Below are 11,372 nucleotides of genomic sequence, written 5' to 3'. Positions count from 1 at the left end.
TTCCATGTATTGAAAATGATGATAATATTGACAAAATTCCAAAAATTCAGCAATAATCAATTTCATTTCTTTACTTTATCTCTTGTGTTTTAGGGAGATACATATCAAATAAAGTCTTTGACAGATATTTAAAAAAAAAGAAAAGAGGAAGGACCATAGTGTTAGTATTTCCTTTTGATATCTTATTTGAGGAGCATCTCTATTTCAGAGTTCTAATATAACATGGAGTAGATGTGGAAAATTAATTTCCTGACCATTGACCAACTCCTAGGAAAAAAATTAAGGGCATTGGATTAAACCATTTTGATCTCATGGGAGAGAAGAAAACATTCCTTTTTATGCCATTTTAATTGACTTCACATGAGACTTGACACTAATGAGATGGTGAGGGGTTGGAAGTTATAATATCCACAATAATAGCTAGGAATAAAGAATAAGGTCCAGAAGGATCCCACGGTCGATTATACCCTCGCTAGTTCAACTGGTCTGATCACAATCTGACGGCTTACTTCCTAAGCGGAGGCCACCAATATCCGATGCGTTTGGGATATTCTTTGTAAATTATGCCCAACCACATGGGCAAATGGGGAAATCGAGTCTTCCTCCCCTGGCCCTTCGCCGTCTATAAATTGATACCTCTGCTTCTCTCTTTGATCCGCTGAGCCATTTCAGGGTTTCGTTTAGCTTCTAATCCGAGCAGCCACCATGCCTCGACGGAGCTCTGGAGGTAACGCGTCTCTCTCTCTCTCTCTCTCTCTCTCTCTCTCTCTCTGTTAGGGTCTAGATCTCTGATCTCTATTTTAGGGTTCGGTTAACAATGATTGCAATTGCTATTTCATGGTGGCTACGGTTATTGTTTGGTTAACATATGCATTCAATTCATTATCATCTAGTTGTTGGTGTTGGTTTTGCCACCGTGAATTAGGATTGTCGTGATCTTGCTGAAATGGAGGTTTTTTTTTTTTTTTTTTCTTCAAGCGTATCTTTTTTCTTCTTAGGTCGATTAAGAGATAAATGGAGAGAGGCAACGACATGCATGGTTTTTATGTTATATTATTTCTTCAAACTCGGCATAGTCTCTCAAACATGTTTAGTGTACATCTGGATTAGACACGATTTGCAAATCTTTCTTTGGTATCTGGTCTTAGGAAAACCTGGGAGTACGAAAATTAATTTTCAATCCTGCCCACTTTTAAGGGAATATTTTGGATTCTTCATCTTCTGGCTGACTGACTGAAGAATATATTTGGGATCGATTCTTATAAAAAAAATTTATGATAAAGAATTAGTAGTTCTATATTGGCGTAATCCTAGTTCAGATGAAAAGTGTGGCAGAGACTATCATTTTTGTCGAGAAAGCTACCTTCTGTCATGTCGATTCAACTTTTTGTCCACTTTTTCTGCGACTTGTTATCTGGTCTATGTCTTGTTTCCTGCACAAGTGTAATCTCTTGATTAGCAAACATAGTTGGGTCCAGGGGTGAGGAGCTTAGCTAGTAGTGCTAGGCTCTTTTCTCTTGGAATTGTTCAAGAGAATAACTTGAGGAAGGGGTTGAAGGGAGGAACATAAGAACATTTTATTTCTGATATAGGAATTATTATCTTTGGAATGTCTAAAGGAAACTTTAGTACTTTGATTTTCAGAATTACTGTAGATTGCCTTGCTTCAGTGCTACAAGCTAACTATAGATTTTCATGGCTTTTCTCTTATATCATGTTAGTAACTTGACTTTTTATTATAATCTCGGAATGGATTTTAGATGCGTAATCCAGTTCTTTGTCTATTTCCTCTAAAGGTTATGTTTCTGGCAAAGAACTATTGTATATGTCATTTTAGGGTAAAATCATGATTTCTGTCAATTGTAACACTCTTCAAATTATCTTTGTAGGACGGCCTCGCCCTGCTTCACGCCCTGCTCCAGTGAGAAACCCGCCTCAACCAGGTAGGTCATGTTTGTATCTCATATTCCATCAAGTGCTTCACTGTCTAGACTAGCAGTGTTTTATGCTGCTCTGGTATCTTGTAATCCCTTCTTGCTCTAATATTTACTACTGTTGCAATTTAATTTTCTGTTCTTTCCGCTTAAACAGTTCTTTACATTATTTGAACTTTTATTGGCCCCATTGTAATGTATAAACCTCGATAGCTAACGTAGAGTGTAAAATGGGTTGAACTGCTGAAGGAAGAAGTACTGTGGCATCTGACATTTGCTTATGTGAAAATGGATAAATTCTAGGATTTCAAACTGAATACATACTGAAACATTTATTAATTGGACTGCTGAAGGAAGCAGTACTGTGGCATCTAACATTTGGTTATGTCAGAATGGATAAATTCTAGGATTTCAAACTGAATACATACTGAATATTAAAACATTGGCTTGCTCTTTGGTCCGTATTGCTTACTTAATTTAAATGAAGTAATGTTCAATTGAACTCATACCGTTGACCTTTTTGTTCTTACAGTACATCAGGCCCCACCTCCAGCTCCAGTTCAAGGAGGTGGATCCGTCCTTGGAGGAATTGGATCTACTATTGCTCAAGGTTCATTCTATTTATCTTGCTAACACCTGAATATGCACCATCTTAAAGATGATTTTTGGGTTTGTATGTATTTATTTATTCATTGTCTTTTTCAGGCATGGCTTTTGGCACGGGCAGCGCCATGGCCCACAGAGCTGTTGATGCTGTGATGGGACCGCGAACAATTCAACATGAGACTGTGGCTGCTGAAGCTCCTGCCTCTTCTGCTGCTCCAATGGGCAATGCTGCTGGAACTGATGCATGCAACATCCATTCAAAGGCCTTCCAGGATGTATGGATGCTTCTTCACATTTCTCTCTTATTCTAGAAATACATTATAAAGAGTTATTCATACCGCTGTCAGCTAATACTATTCCACTGAACTTTTTTGGATGGTGCAGTGCGTCAACAATTTCGGCAGCGACATCAGTAAATGCCAGTTTTATTTGGACATGCTGAATGAGTGCCGCCGAGGATCCGGTTCCATGCTTGGTGCTTAAATTTGTTGCAGTGCCATCCTTGCAACTATTGCTATTTCGACTAAGATACAACTAATGAGGTGGCTGCCTCTTCTGGAATCAGGGAGCTGGTTTTAGTAATACATTGTAGGAATTTGGCTCATAATAATTAAGAAAACTTTGTTGGTGAATACATGCTTCCATGTATAAGCACTGTGAATTCATTTGAATGCTTTTTATTGGACTTGGCACTTCTTATGATTGGTTTACCTTCTCGTCTCTTTTGTTTTTTTTTTTTTGGGTTTTTGTTTTTTATTTTTGTTTTTTTTAAGCTTTTGTTAAGAAACTAGTTTATTTCTTATTTTTGCTTGGGAAGTTCTTGGAGAAAATAGTGTGCTTAAAATTTTAAGTATTGGATTATATGTTTTACACCGTGACACGTAATTCTTATGTTGGATAATTGCGCTGCTTATATTAACAGTCTGAAGAGTTTCTGACCTGAGGTATCTTTGTTGGAAAAGCGTTCTCTCTAATAAACACCTACTGCTAGATGCAAGTTTGATTGCTGAGTGCTACTGGGTTCTACTGAGGGAAATTAATTCCCAAGTTTCTTGGTAAATGGTAAGTATTTAGCCATTTCTGCATCAAGTCGAATTGATATATACCAATTTGTTTGTCGAGAAATTTACTAGAGAGAATAATGACCTCCTGGCCGTTCAGTCCTGTGTTTGAAAAATGATGCATTAGTATGCTTTTGTTTTTTGTTTTTTTTTGTTTTAGTTTATGAGTTTGATAAAATTATGTCAAAAAGTGCCAAAAATCCATATGCTGTATCTTGATAATCACTTAAATTGGGTATTTAGCCTTCTATTGTAAAAGAAGGTTGGAGAGAATGTTGATGAAGATTATATTGAAATTATGCTGCCCCCGTAAATAGCATCTTGAAATACATTAATCAAAACAGCAATGTGTTCTTTCTTCTTCTTTCAGACAACTTTATTTGAGCTACACCCCCGAGTAAAACAAAGTAATGCTCAATCCATAGATTGTCAACAATTACATCTAGAGCAAGTAGTAGATTACCAGGATTAGCACAATTGGTTTGCCTTTTCTGGTCCTTCGCTGAATGAAGTGTTTCTGTACAACTCTTGAGACTTAGCTATCAGATTCCTCCAGTTTCAAATACTGCAGAGCACTGTGAGCTATGAGAACGGATCTCCCTTCAGAAATCCTTTGCAGAGTCTCTTCCAGGCCTCTCGATCTGGCTCTCGTGCATCTAGCTTTGCCTTCGCAGCTTCAGCATGACAATTCTGCAAGAAAATCTCTAATCTATTCAACTTCTTCTTCACAAGAATACTTGCTATTCTTTAGCTCAATGGCTCAAGAATATGAATTGTGGATTTACTCGTTTAATATGGATTTCTTTTCCATATATTAGCTTGAGAGTACTACTTAAATACCTGAGTACACGCTAAAAATGAAGATTAAGAGTTAAAGTTGTGACCAGACAGAAATAGCCTAGTAGTAACATACAGGAGTATGTAGAAATGTCAGAGAAAACTTGATTGAAAGATGATTGTTGGCCAGAAAAGGTATCAATTTATAAATCTGAATGAAGCTTTTTAAGTCACATGTTCTTGATTGAGTAATCTGGAGATACTACACAAACAATCTTAGGGAGGCCAAAATGATAAGAAACGGTAAGTACAGACACAAGGCTGTCCACATCTTATCTTCCCCGGACCTCACATTAGTGTGAGCCTCAGGCACTGAGACGTCTATATAGAATGAAACCAACACAACCTTTCTAAATCAGCATTCAGATTTGAAACAACGTACCCAAATAGATGTCGTCAGATTAATGACGACATCCAGCGAAATTTAGGTCGTTATGATAACTAGAAGCCAACATTCAGAGATAAAATGCTCTTTGCTATCGCATTCTCATCCAAATTTTGGTTACTTTAGGCCCACGTCAAACCTATGCCAAAAGATACTCTCAATCTTAAAGGTGGTGGTCCAAACTTCTGAATTATACCAACAAGTAGAACTAGTCAAGTTATGGATAAAATCTTTGCAGACTTAGCTTATAAGGAATTCTTAACACACCTGAATAAGATTGCGTTGGAGAAGGCGATCGATGAGGTGTAAGAGAATGTCCTTGTTGTACTCCGGGTGTCCTTGGATGCCCATGATGTGGTCTCCATACCTAAACATCTCAACACCGGTCTTCTCCGACCACGCCATCACCTCTGCGAGAGGAGGCACCTCCCACACCTGAAGTTGAACACATTTGAAATGAGTAACCTCCAAATGCATCAGTTGTGAGTAAGCAAACAGACAAGAAAAAAAAGTAGACGTCAATTCATCGAACACCTTTCGAGTACCTCATCCTGGTGACATTCGATCACAGGAAGATGAGAAGGGATGCGGAGGGCGGCGAGCAACCTACTTGTCGAGTGAGAAGGGTGGATGCAGGTCACTCCTATGTCCCATCCTTTGGTTGCTCGGCCAGTCTTCCCACCTAAAGCACGGCTTAAAATCTGTACAAATATTAGCTAAGTTTTCTAAAAGTGCATGCATGCATCAATAATATGCTCACATAGCTAGTTATACCATACCATACTATAATTTTATATTCTAAAACATTTATTAGGCCTCTTGAATAGGATAACTATCATACAGGAAAGTAGGAGGGCAGTAGAGGATGCACTAAAAAATCAAAAAGGTTATCTTTTTCTCCTTTCCAAATAGTTAGGAAGAGAGAAAAAGTAACAATCGTCAGTGCCAATCACATGAAAGAGACAACCATGAAATCCAAACTACCTAATTGCCTCACATGCATAAGATGTAAAAGTCACATCCACCAGCCTACCTTCCTTATTTGCCACATATATATATACAAAAATTAGCAATGCTTCAATTATTATTGGACAAATAAGAAGAAAAATATAAGCATATGATAGGAGAAATCAAACATAGTTTTTTTTTTAATTGCAGTATAGCATATTTTTCGTTTCACTTTGCAAAACTACCTAAAACATCAGTAGATAGCAAATAAGGTATCGACCCATTCAACAACTAGTTCTGCAACAAAAAAAAAAAAAAATCATAATTTTTTATACAAATTACTAAAAAACAGGAATGAAATAATTACTCAAAATAGAGTCAATTAGTCGAGTGACTCTTGCGGAAGATTTGAGCTATCGGTTCATTGTGGGTCCATTTGAGAGCATTTCTCCCGGCATGGGGTATATAATTAAAGAAGCCAATGTACGAATTGCTCCCAGAAGAACCAGACGATTTTAATTAAATTCTGAAACAACCACACCACTTTGCCATCTCACCCAATCGTACGAAGAATTTCCTTGTAACCATAGATTACGAGACTTGCAACAGAAAAAAAAAAAAAAAAAAACCCCCCGCTACTATTCCTTTATTTTGTTTATAATAAAAAAAAGTCTGTGGCGTTGAAGACTGAACTATGAGCTATTCTATACTAAAATAAATTGTCCTCCATTATTTTTAAGCTAAATGTACTAATTAATGTCTCCACTAAACCTCTGACCTTTAATCCGCTTTGACATTCTTAAATTTATTATAAGTTTGAATGGCTAATCCTATTTATTTAAACAGAGACAAGATTTAGTGTCTGTTAGCGTAGACAGCAACTGGGTTTTGGACTTTAAATCATGACTTAAAACTCTCTCGTCCTTTGTCAGCTCATGTCACGGTGAGCTCCAGCCTCCAGATCTAGCATAAATTTCTCCAACAAAAAATCCTGGCAAGATCCAAAAATTTATTTTTCTTTTATCGTTTACCACCTGCGACTTATTATTATTGTCAAAAAACATCCTTCCTTTTTTAAAACACTAAATGCACTTCTCTCTTCTTTTACACAGACAAAAAAATATAGTTTTTTTTTTTCTTTTGAAGTTTAATTAATTAATTAATTAATTTTAGTTTACTCTGTAGAAATTAATTCTTTGCTATTTATGGATTCTCTAAATATCAAAAAAAAAAATGTTTGGATATTTCTGCAAAGTAATGAACCAATAAATAAGAGATGCTGCAAAATCAAAAGCCACTTTAGAGTTGTTGTTAATGCAATTGCGAAATACGCCAAAACCGCCGGTGCTAATGTGCAAAAAGACCCAAAACCTTACCTGATGCCCAAAACAAATCCCGAGCACCTTCTTCCGCTTGGCATCCAACTTCTTGAGGAGGAGAATGAGCTCTCGAATCCACTGGTCGTCGCCGTGCGCATCGCTGCAACTCCCGGTGATCACGAAGCCATCGTACCCGTCGATCACGTCGTCGCCGCGAGGGAGCTCCCCCTTGGCGGCGTGGAAGACGTCCCAAGTCTCCCCTTCCTCCCCGAGCAATGCGACGAAGACTTTAAAGTAGCCTCCGTAGACCTTCTTGATGTACTCCGAATCGTCGGCGCACAGTAGCACCGCGTACTTCCTCCTCATCTCCATCCCTCCTTCGCCTCCCATTTCTCTTCTCTCTTCGAGTTTCAAAGAGAAAGAACGAAAGAAAGCTAGCGAGACAGAGAGAGATAGAGAGAGGGGTGGATGGGATCGATGCTGTTGGAACTTGGAAGGAGAAGGAGAAGGACTGGGGGGTGTTTTATAAGGTGGGGGAGGAGAAACGAGGGTTTTAAATTGGGGCACATTTGATGGAATAAATTACGGGATACGCCATTGCCTAAATTTTATTTGTTTTCCATTCCGGAAAAGCCTCGGCAGTTTCTACGCTCGTGGATTGCCTGGTTCTCCTTGATCCATTTTTACCTTTTTAGCCTACCGACAACCGGCCAAGTGGCCATTTCTAACTGAGGGTATTATTGGAATCTACACAATTATTTTTATTTTAGTTTTTTTTTTCTCAAAATATTGCCCCTAAAAACTTTTAAAATATTAACTGTATATTTTCCGAAATATCATAATTATCATTACGATTAGTTTTTTAATAGATTGAGTTGTAATTATAATATTTAAAAAATAATAATTGTGATAATTTGAAATTTTCTAGTGACATTTATGTAAAAGTTCCCAGCAAAATAGTTAGATTTAGTCGTTTAAATATATTGTATGAAAGAGAGAGATGCTGCTCCAAAATAGATCATAAATAAGATCTCAATTAGATTATATAATCTAATAATTTTATAATTACTTACAATAAAATTATCAAAACAAACGTTATAAGATAAATCGGAATGCATGCGTTAAAAGATAAAAAGAAAAGAAAAGAAAAATGGATCCAATAAATGGAAAGCGAGTAGCGTAAAGGATTAGGGAAAATAACAAACAAACTTGTGAATGATTCTGGTTGAATTGGACAAGGAGTTTGAAAATTTTAGGAGGTCTTCCACCATCCAAAATTTTCAACTCTTCTAAAAAATTTGGGGAAAAAAAAGTCAACTCTTGCCTTCATAGAGAGGTCAAATCTTGATCGAAGTCATAACCAAGAGGAAAAGGTACCCAAGTCTCCAATTTGGACACGGCTTATTATTGTTTATTAACTCAAAAGGGTGATTGGCTCATTAATGCGTACTCTTCGGAAGACTTAAAAATACAAATTATCCCTGTGGTTATACCCAAATTACTTTTTAAAACTTTTATCTCTATGATATTTATTACGAATAAATATGAATCTTTAAGGTGATTGAGAGTTGATGACTAAGATTTGAGATTTATAATTTTAGGTATGAGAAAATAGAAGGGAAAAAAGTCTTCTTTTTTATCATATTTCTGATCATTTAAAGTGCTATTTTTTTAATTAAAAAAAGTAGGCAAAAAATATCGGAGGAGTAGGCAAATTTAAATAAAAAAAATAAAGACAAATACTTATATTTTTATTTTAATCACTCATATATTTGCTTAACAAAAAAAATATTAAACAGACAACTAAGAAAAGAAGCATTTAGAAGGCTTTACGCTTATTGAGGATGGTCAATGTGAATGCAAAATAAATAAAATTTATGTGAAAATAAGCAATTCTCTAAGTCTAAGTTTAATTAAATCTTAGTCATTAAAAAACTTTATTTACTCTATCTCATGATGTAGAAGGAGGCATGACACGGAGAAGATTTTCTTCAATAAGAATATAATTAAAAACGTTTTAAATATTTTTATTAGTTTAATTAGCCTTTTTTTTTTTAATTGAATGACCCAAATGGTTGAATCTTTTGGTTCGCCGCGTGCACGTTATGCAATGCAAACAATTTTTTTTTAATCTTTTCTTTTAATTGGGGAGTTAATTACCAATTCAAAGAGTCATTTTCATAGAAATATATTCTTTTCTTCTCTCTAACAAACAATGGGATTAAATGCCTCCAGCTTTGCTAATTACAACTGAGTCAAGCTTAACAACACCTAAATCAAGCATACCCAGCAGGGTAAATAAAATCTATGCTTAGTTAATGCAACAAAAACCATATTCTTAAACCAAGCAAAAAAAAAAAAAGAAGTTAAATCATTATAATTAACAAGCAAAAATAAGAACTCGGTAGAATACAGTCAGTGAGCTACAATGGTGACCTTATATTAAGCTTCATACTTTATTTATGAACATGCCAATCTATTACTTTATTTATTTTTTATTTTTGTGACCCTATTCACTGTCCTTATTTTAGGCATTTAATTTTAGTGTCTTTTGAAACGATTATCTAGATATTAACAGAGTAAAACAATGACAAGGAAAGACCAACCACAATGTGATATACACACGTTTATTGTTAGTCTTTTCTTCTCATCGTTTATTATATATATATATATATATGTGAGTGTGAATGGAGTGTCTCAACCAGTGAGATATTAATTAAAAAATTAACATGGAGATGTATACACTAAATTAAAATAATAAATTTACATTAATTCTTTATTCTTTCAAATTCTAAGCACTCTGGTAAACATCAAGGCCTATATATTGAGATAGGCAATCCAATACTTTGCCATCAATTTTTACTCCATTTGACAATTTAGCCATGTAAACCTTTTTATCTCCCCATCAATGAACAAAAGAACAAATTGTTGATGTATATTATGCCTGTAATTCTTATGTATCAAATTGTCTTCAATGAATAAAATAATATAAAATAAAAGAAGGTCATGGCTGCTGGATTTGCTAAAAAGATTCAACCTAATCCCTGCACATCCTGCTGCATCCTAGAGCAATAGCTTTGGGACCAGCTCAATATGTCATACTCCTCTATGGCTCCCAGTTATTTCATGTGAGGGGTACATTCTACTTTAATAGGGAAAGGACAATTTTGATGCTTTTCTTGTTCTTTGTGGAGAGATTCAAGGAATTCCTTTTTATTTATTTATTTATTTATTTATTTATTTATTTCTTGTTCTTTGAGGATTTGCTTCACTTGTATTTTAGTAAATTGTACTAAAAACTAGGGTTTTTTTGTTTTGTTTTAGTTAATTAATAAAATTTGAAATATTTATTTAACATGAGCCTTTTTAATTATCTGAGTGTCAACAATAAGCAAGGTGGTATGATGTTAAGACTCTTTGTAGTTTGCACTCTTGCTCTTAATTTGAGTTGTCTAGAGCTTCATTCTCTCAATATGTATGATGTATCATCCCCTTTGCATGAGTTGCTTTCATGAAGATTTCATGGGTAGTGGTGTATTAAACTATTTGTACTATTTGATTGTGTCCTTGTCCTTTACTATTCTTCAACATAAGTTCTAAAATTTGAACCTCTTTTCTTTTTATTTTTTGGATTGATAATGCTAAAAAATCTCATGAGCATACAAATTAACAACCAAGTGGAGCATGTGATTGTGTCCAAGAAGGCAAAGATACCCCTCTTGGTGCACTTTGGACATTTGTTGTTCCTCTTCTTTTAAACTCATTGTTAACCTTACTCTAAATTGTCCATCTGAATTTAGCATTAGCTCTTCTGACAATGTTACAAATAAAAACAGGAAACTTGGAGATTAGATTCCACTCTTTCTTTAATTTATTTCCTTGTTCTCTCTTGCTATGGCTACTATTGCTCTTTTTGATCATTTAGGAAAACATTTTTGAGTATATTGTTACGAATCAGATCTGAAATAATCTGGACGTAAAAAATTACGAAAATTTATATAGAGGTAGCCGGTTCTAATAGATCTAGCTTTACGAGAATCCGACATCTAAATGAAAAGTCAGAACTAAAACGATAAAGTAATGTCGAAATAACGCAGAATAGTAAATATCCAACGTTGCGGCGGTTGTCGGAGGGTGGTGGTGCATAACTGTAAGGTAGGGTAGGGTTTGAAAGTTCGAAATGTTTTTATAGCTATGATTTACTCTTAGAAAAATAATGAGAATCTAACTGCTACGTTAAAGATAAAGACGAGATAATTAAATAAATTAACTTAATCTTCAT

At 35.2% G+C, this 11,372-nt stretch overlaps 2 protein-coding genes across 2 annotated transcripts; one reads left to right on the top strand and one right to left on the bottom strand.

The window, feature by feature from the left end:
• Positions 1-378: 378 nt before the first annotated feature.
• On the top strand, positions 379-3,250 carry LOC140796175 (uncharacterized). The gene is made up of 5 exons (XM_073149085.1): positions 379-727; positions 1,890-1,943; positions 2,467-2,544; positions 2,640-2,815; positions 2,925-3,250. The coding sequence occupies exons 1-5, from the start codon at positions 706-708 to the stop codon at positions 3,021-3,023; spliced, it is 429 nt and encodes a 142-aa protein (XP_073005186.1). The 5' UTR covers positions 379-705; the 3' UTR covers positions 3,024-3,250.
• A 614-nt stretch (positions 3,251-3,864) lies between these two features.
• On the bottom strand, positions 3,865-7,576 carry LOC140796174 (gamma-glutamyl peptidase 5-like). Its single transcript, XM_073149083.1, has 4 exons — positions 7,148-7,576; positions 5,369-5,524; positions 5,091-5,258; positions 3,865-4,291 (listed from the first exon to the last, which is right to left on the bottom strand). The coding sequence occupies exons 1-4, from the start codon at positions 7,478-7,480 to the stop codon at positions 4,184-4,186; spliced, it is 765 nt and encodes a 254-aa protein (XP_073005184.1). The 5' UTR covers positions 7,481-7,576; the 3' UTR covers positions 3,865-4,183.
• Positions 7,577-11,372: the final 3,796 nt, after the last annotated feature.

The sequence above is a fragment of the Typha latifolia genome, chromosome 10, assembly GCF_019914945.1.
Source record: "Typha latifolia isolate L0001 chromosome 10, TyphaL0001v2, whole genome shotgun sequence".
Lineage (NCBI taxonomy): Eukaryota > Viridiplantae > Streptophyta > Magnoliopsida > Poales > Typhaceae > Typha > Typha latifolia.
The sequence above is the reverse complement of the archived record's forward strand: the minus strand, read 5'-3'. Positions and strand labels throughout refer to the sequence as shown.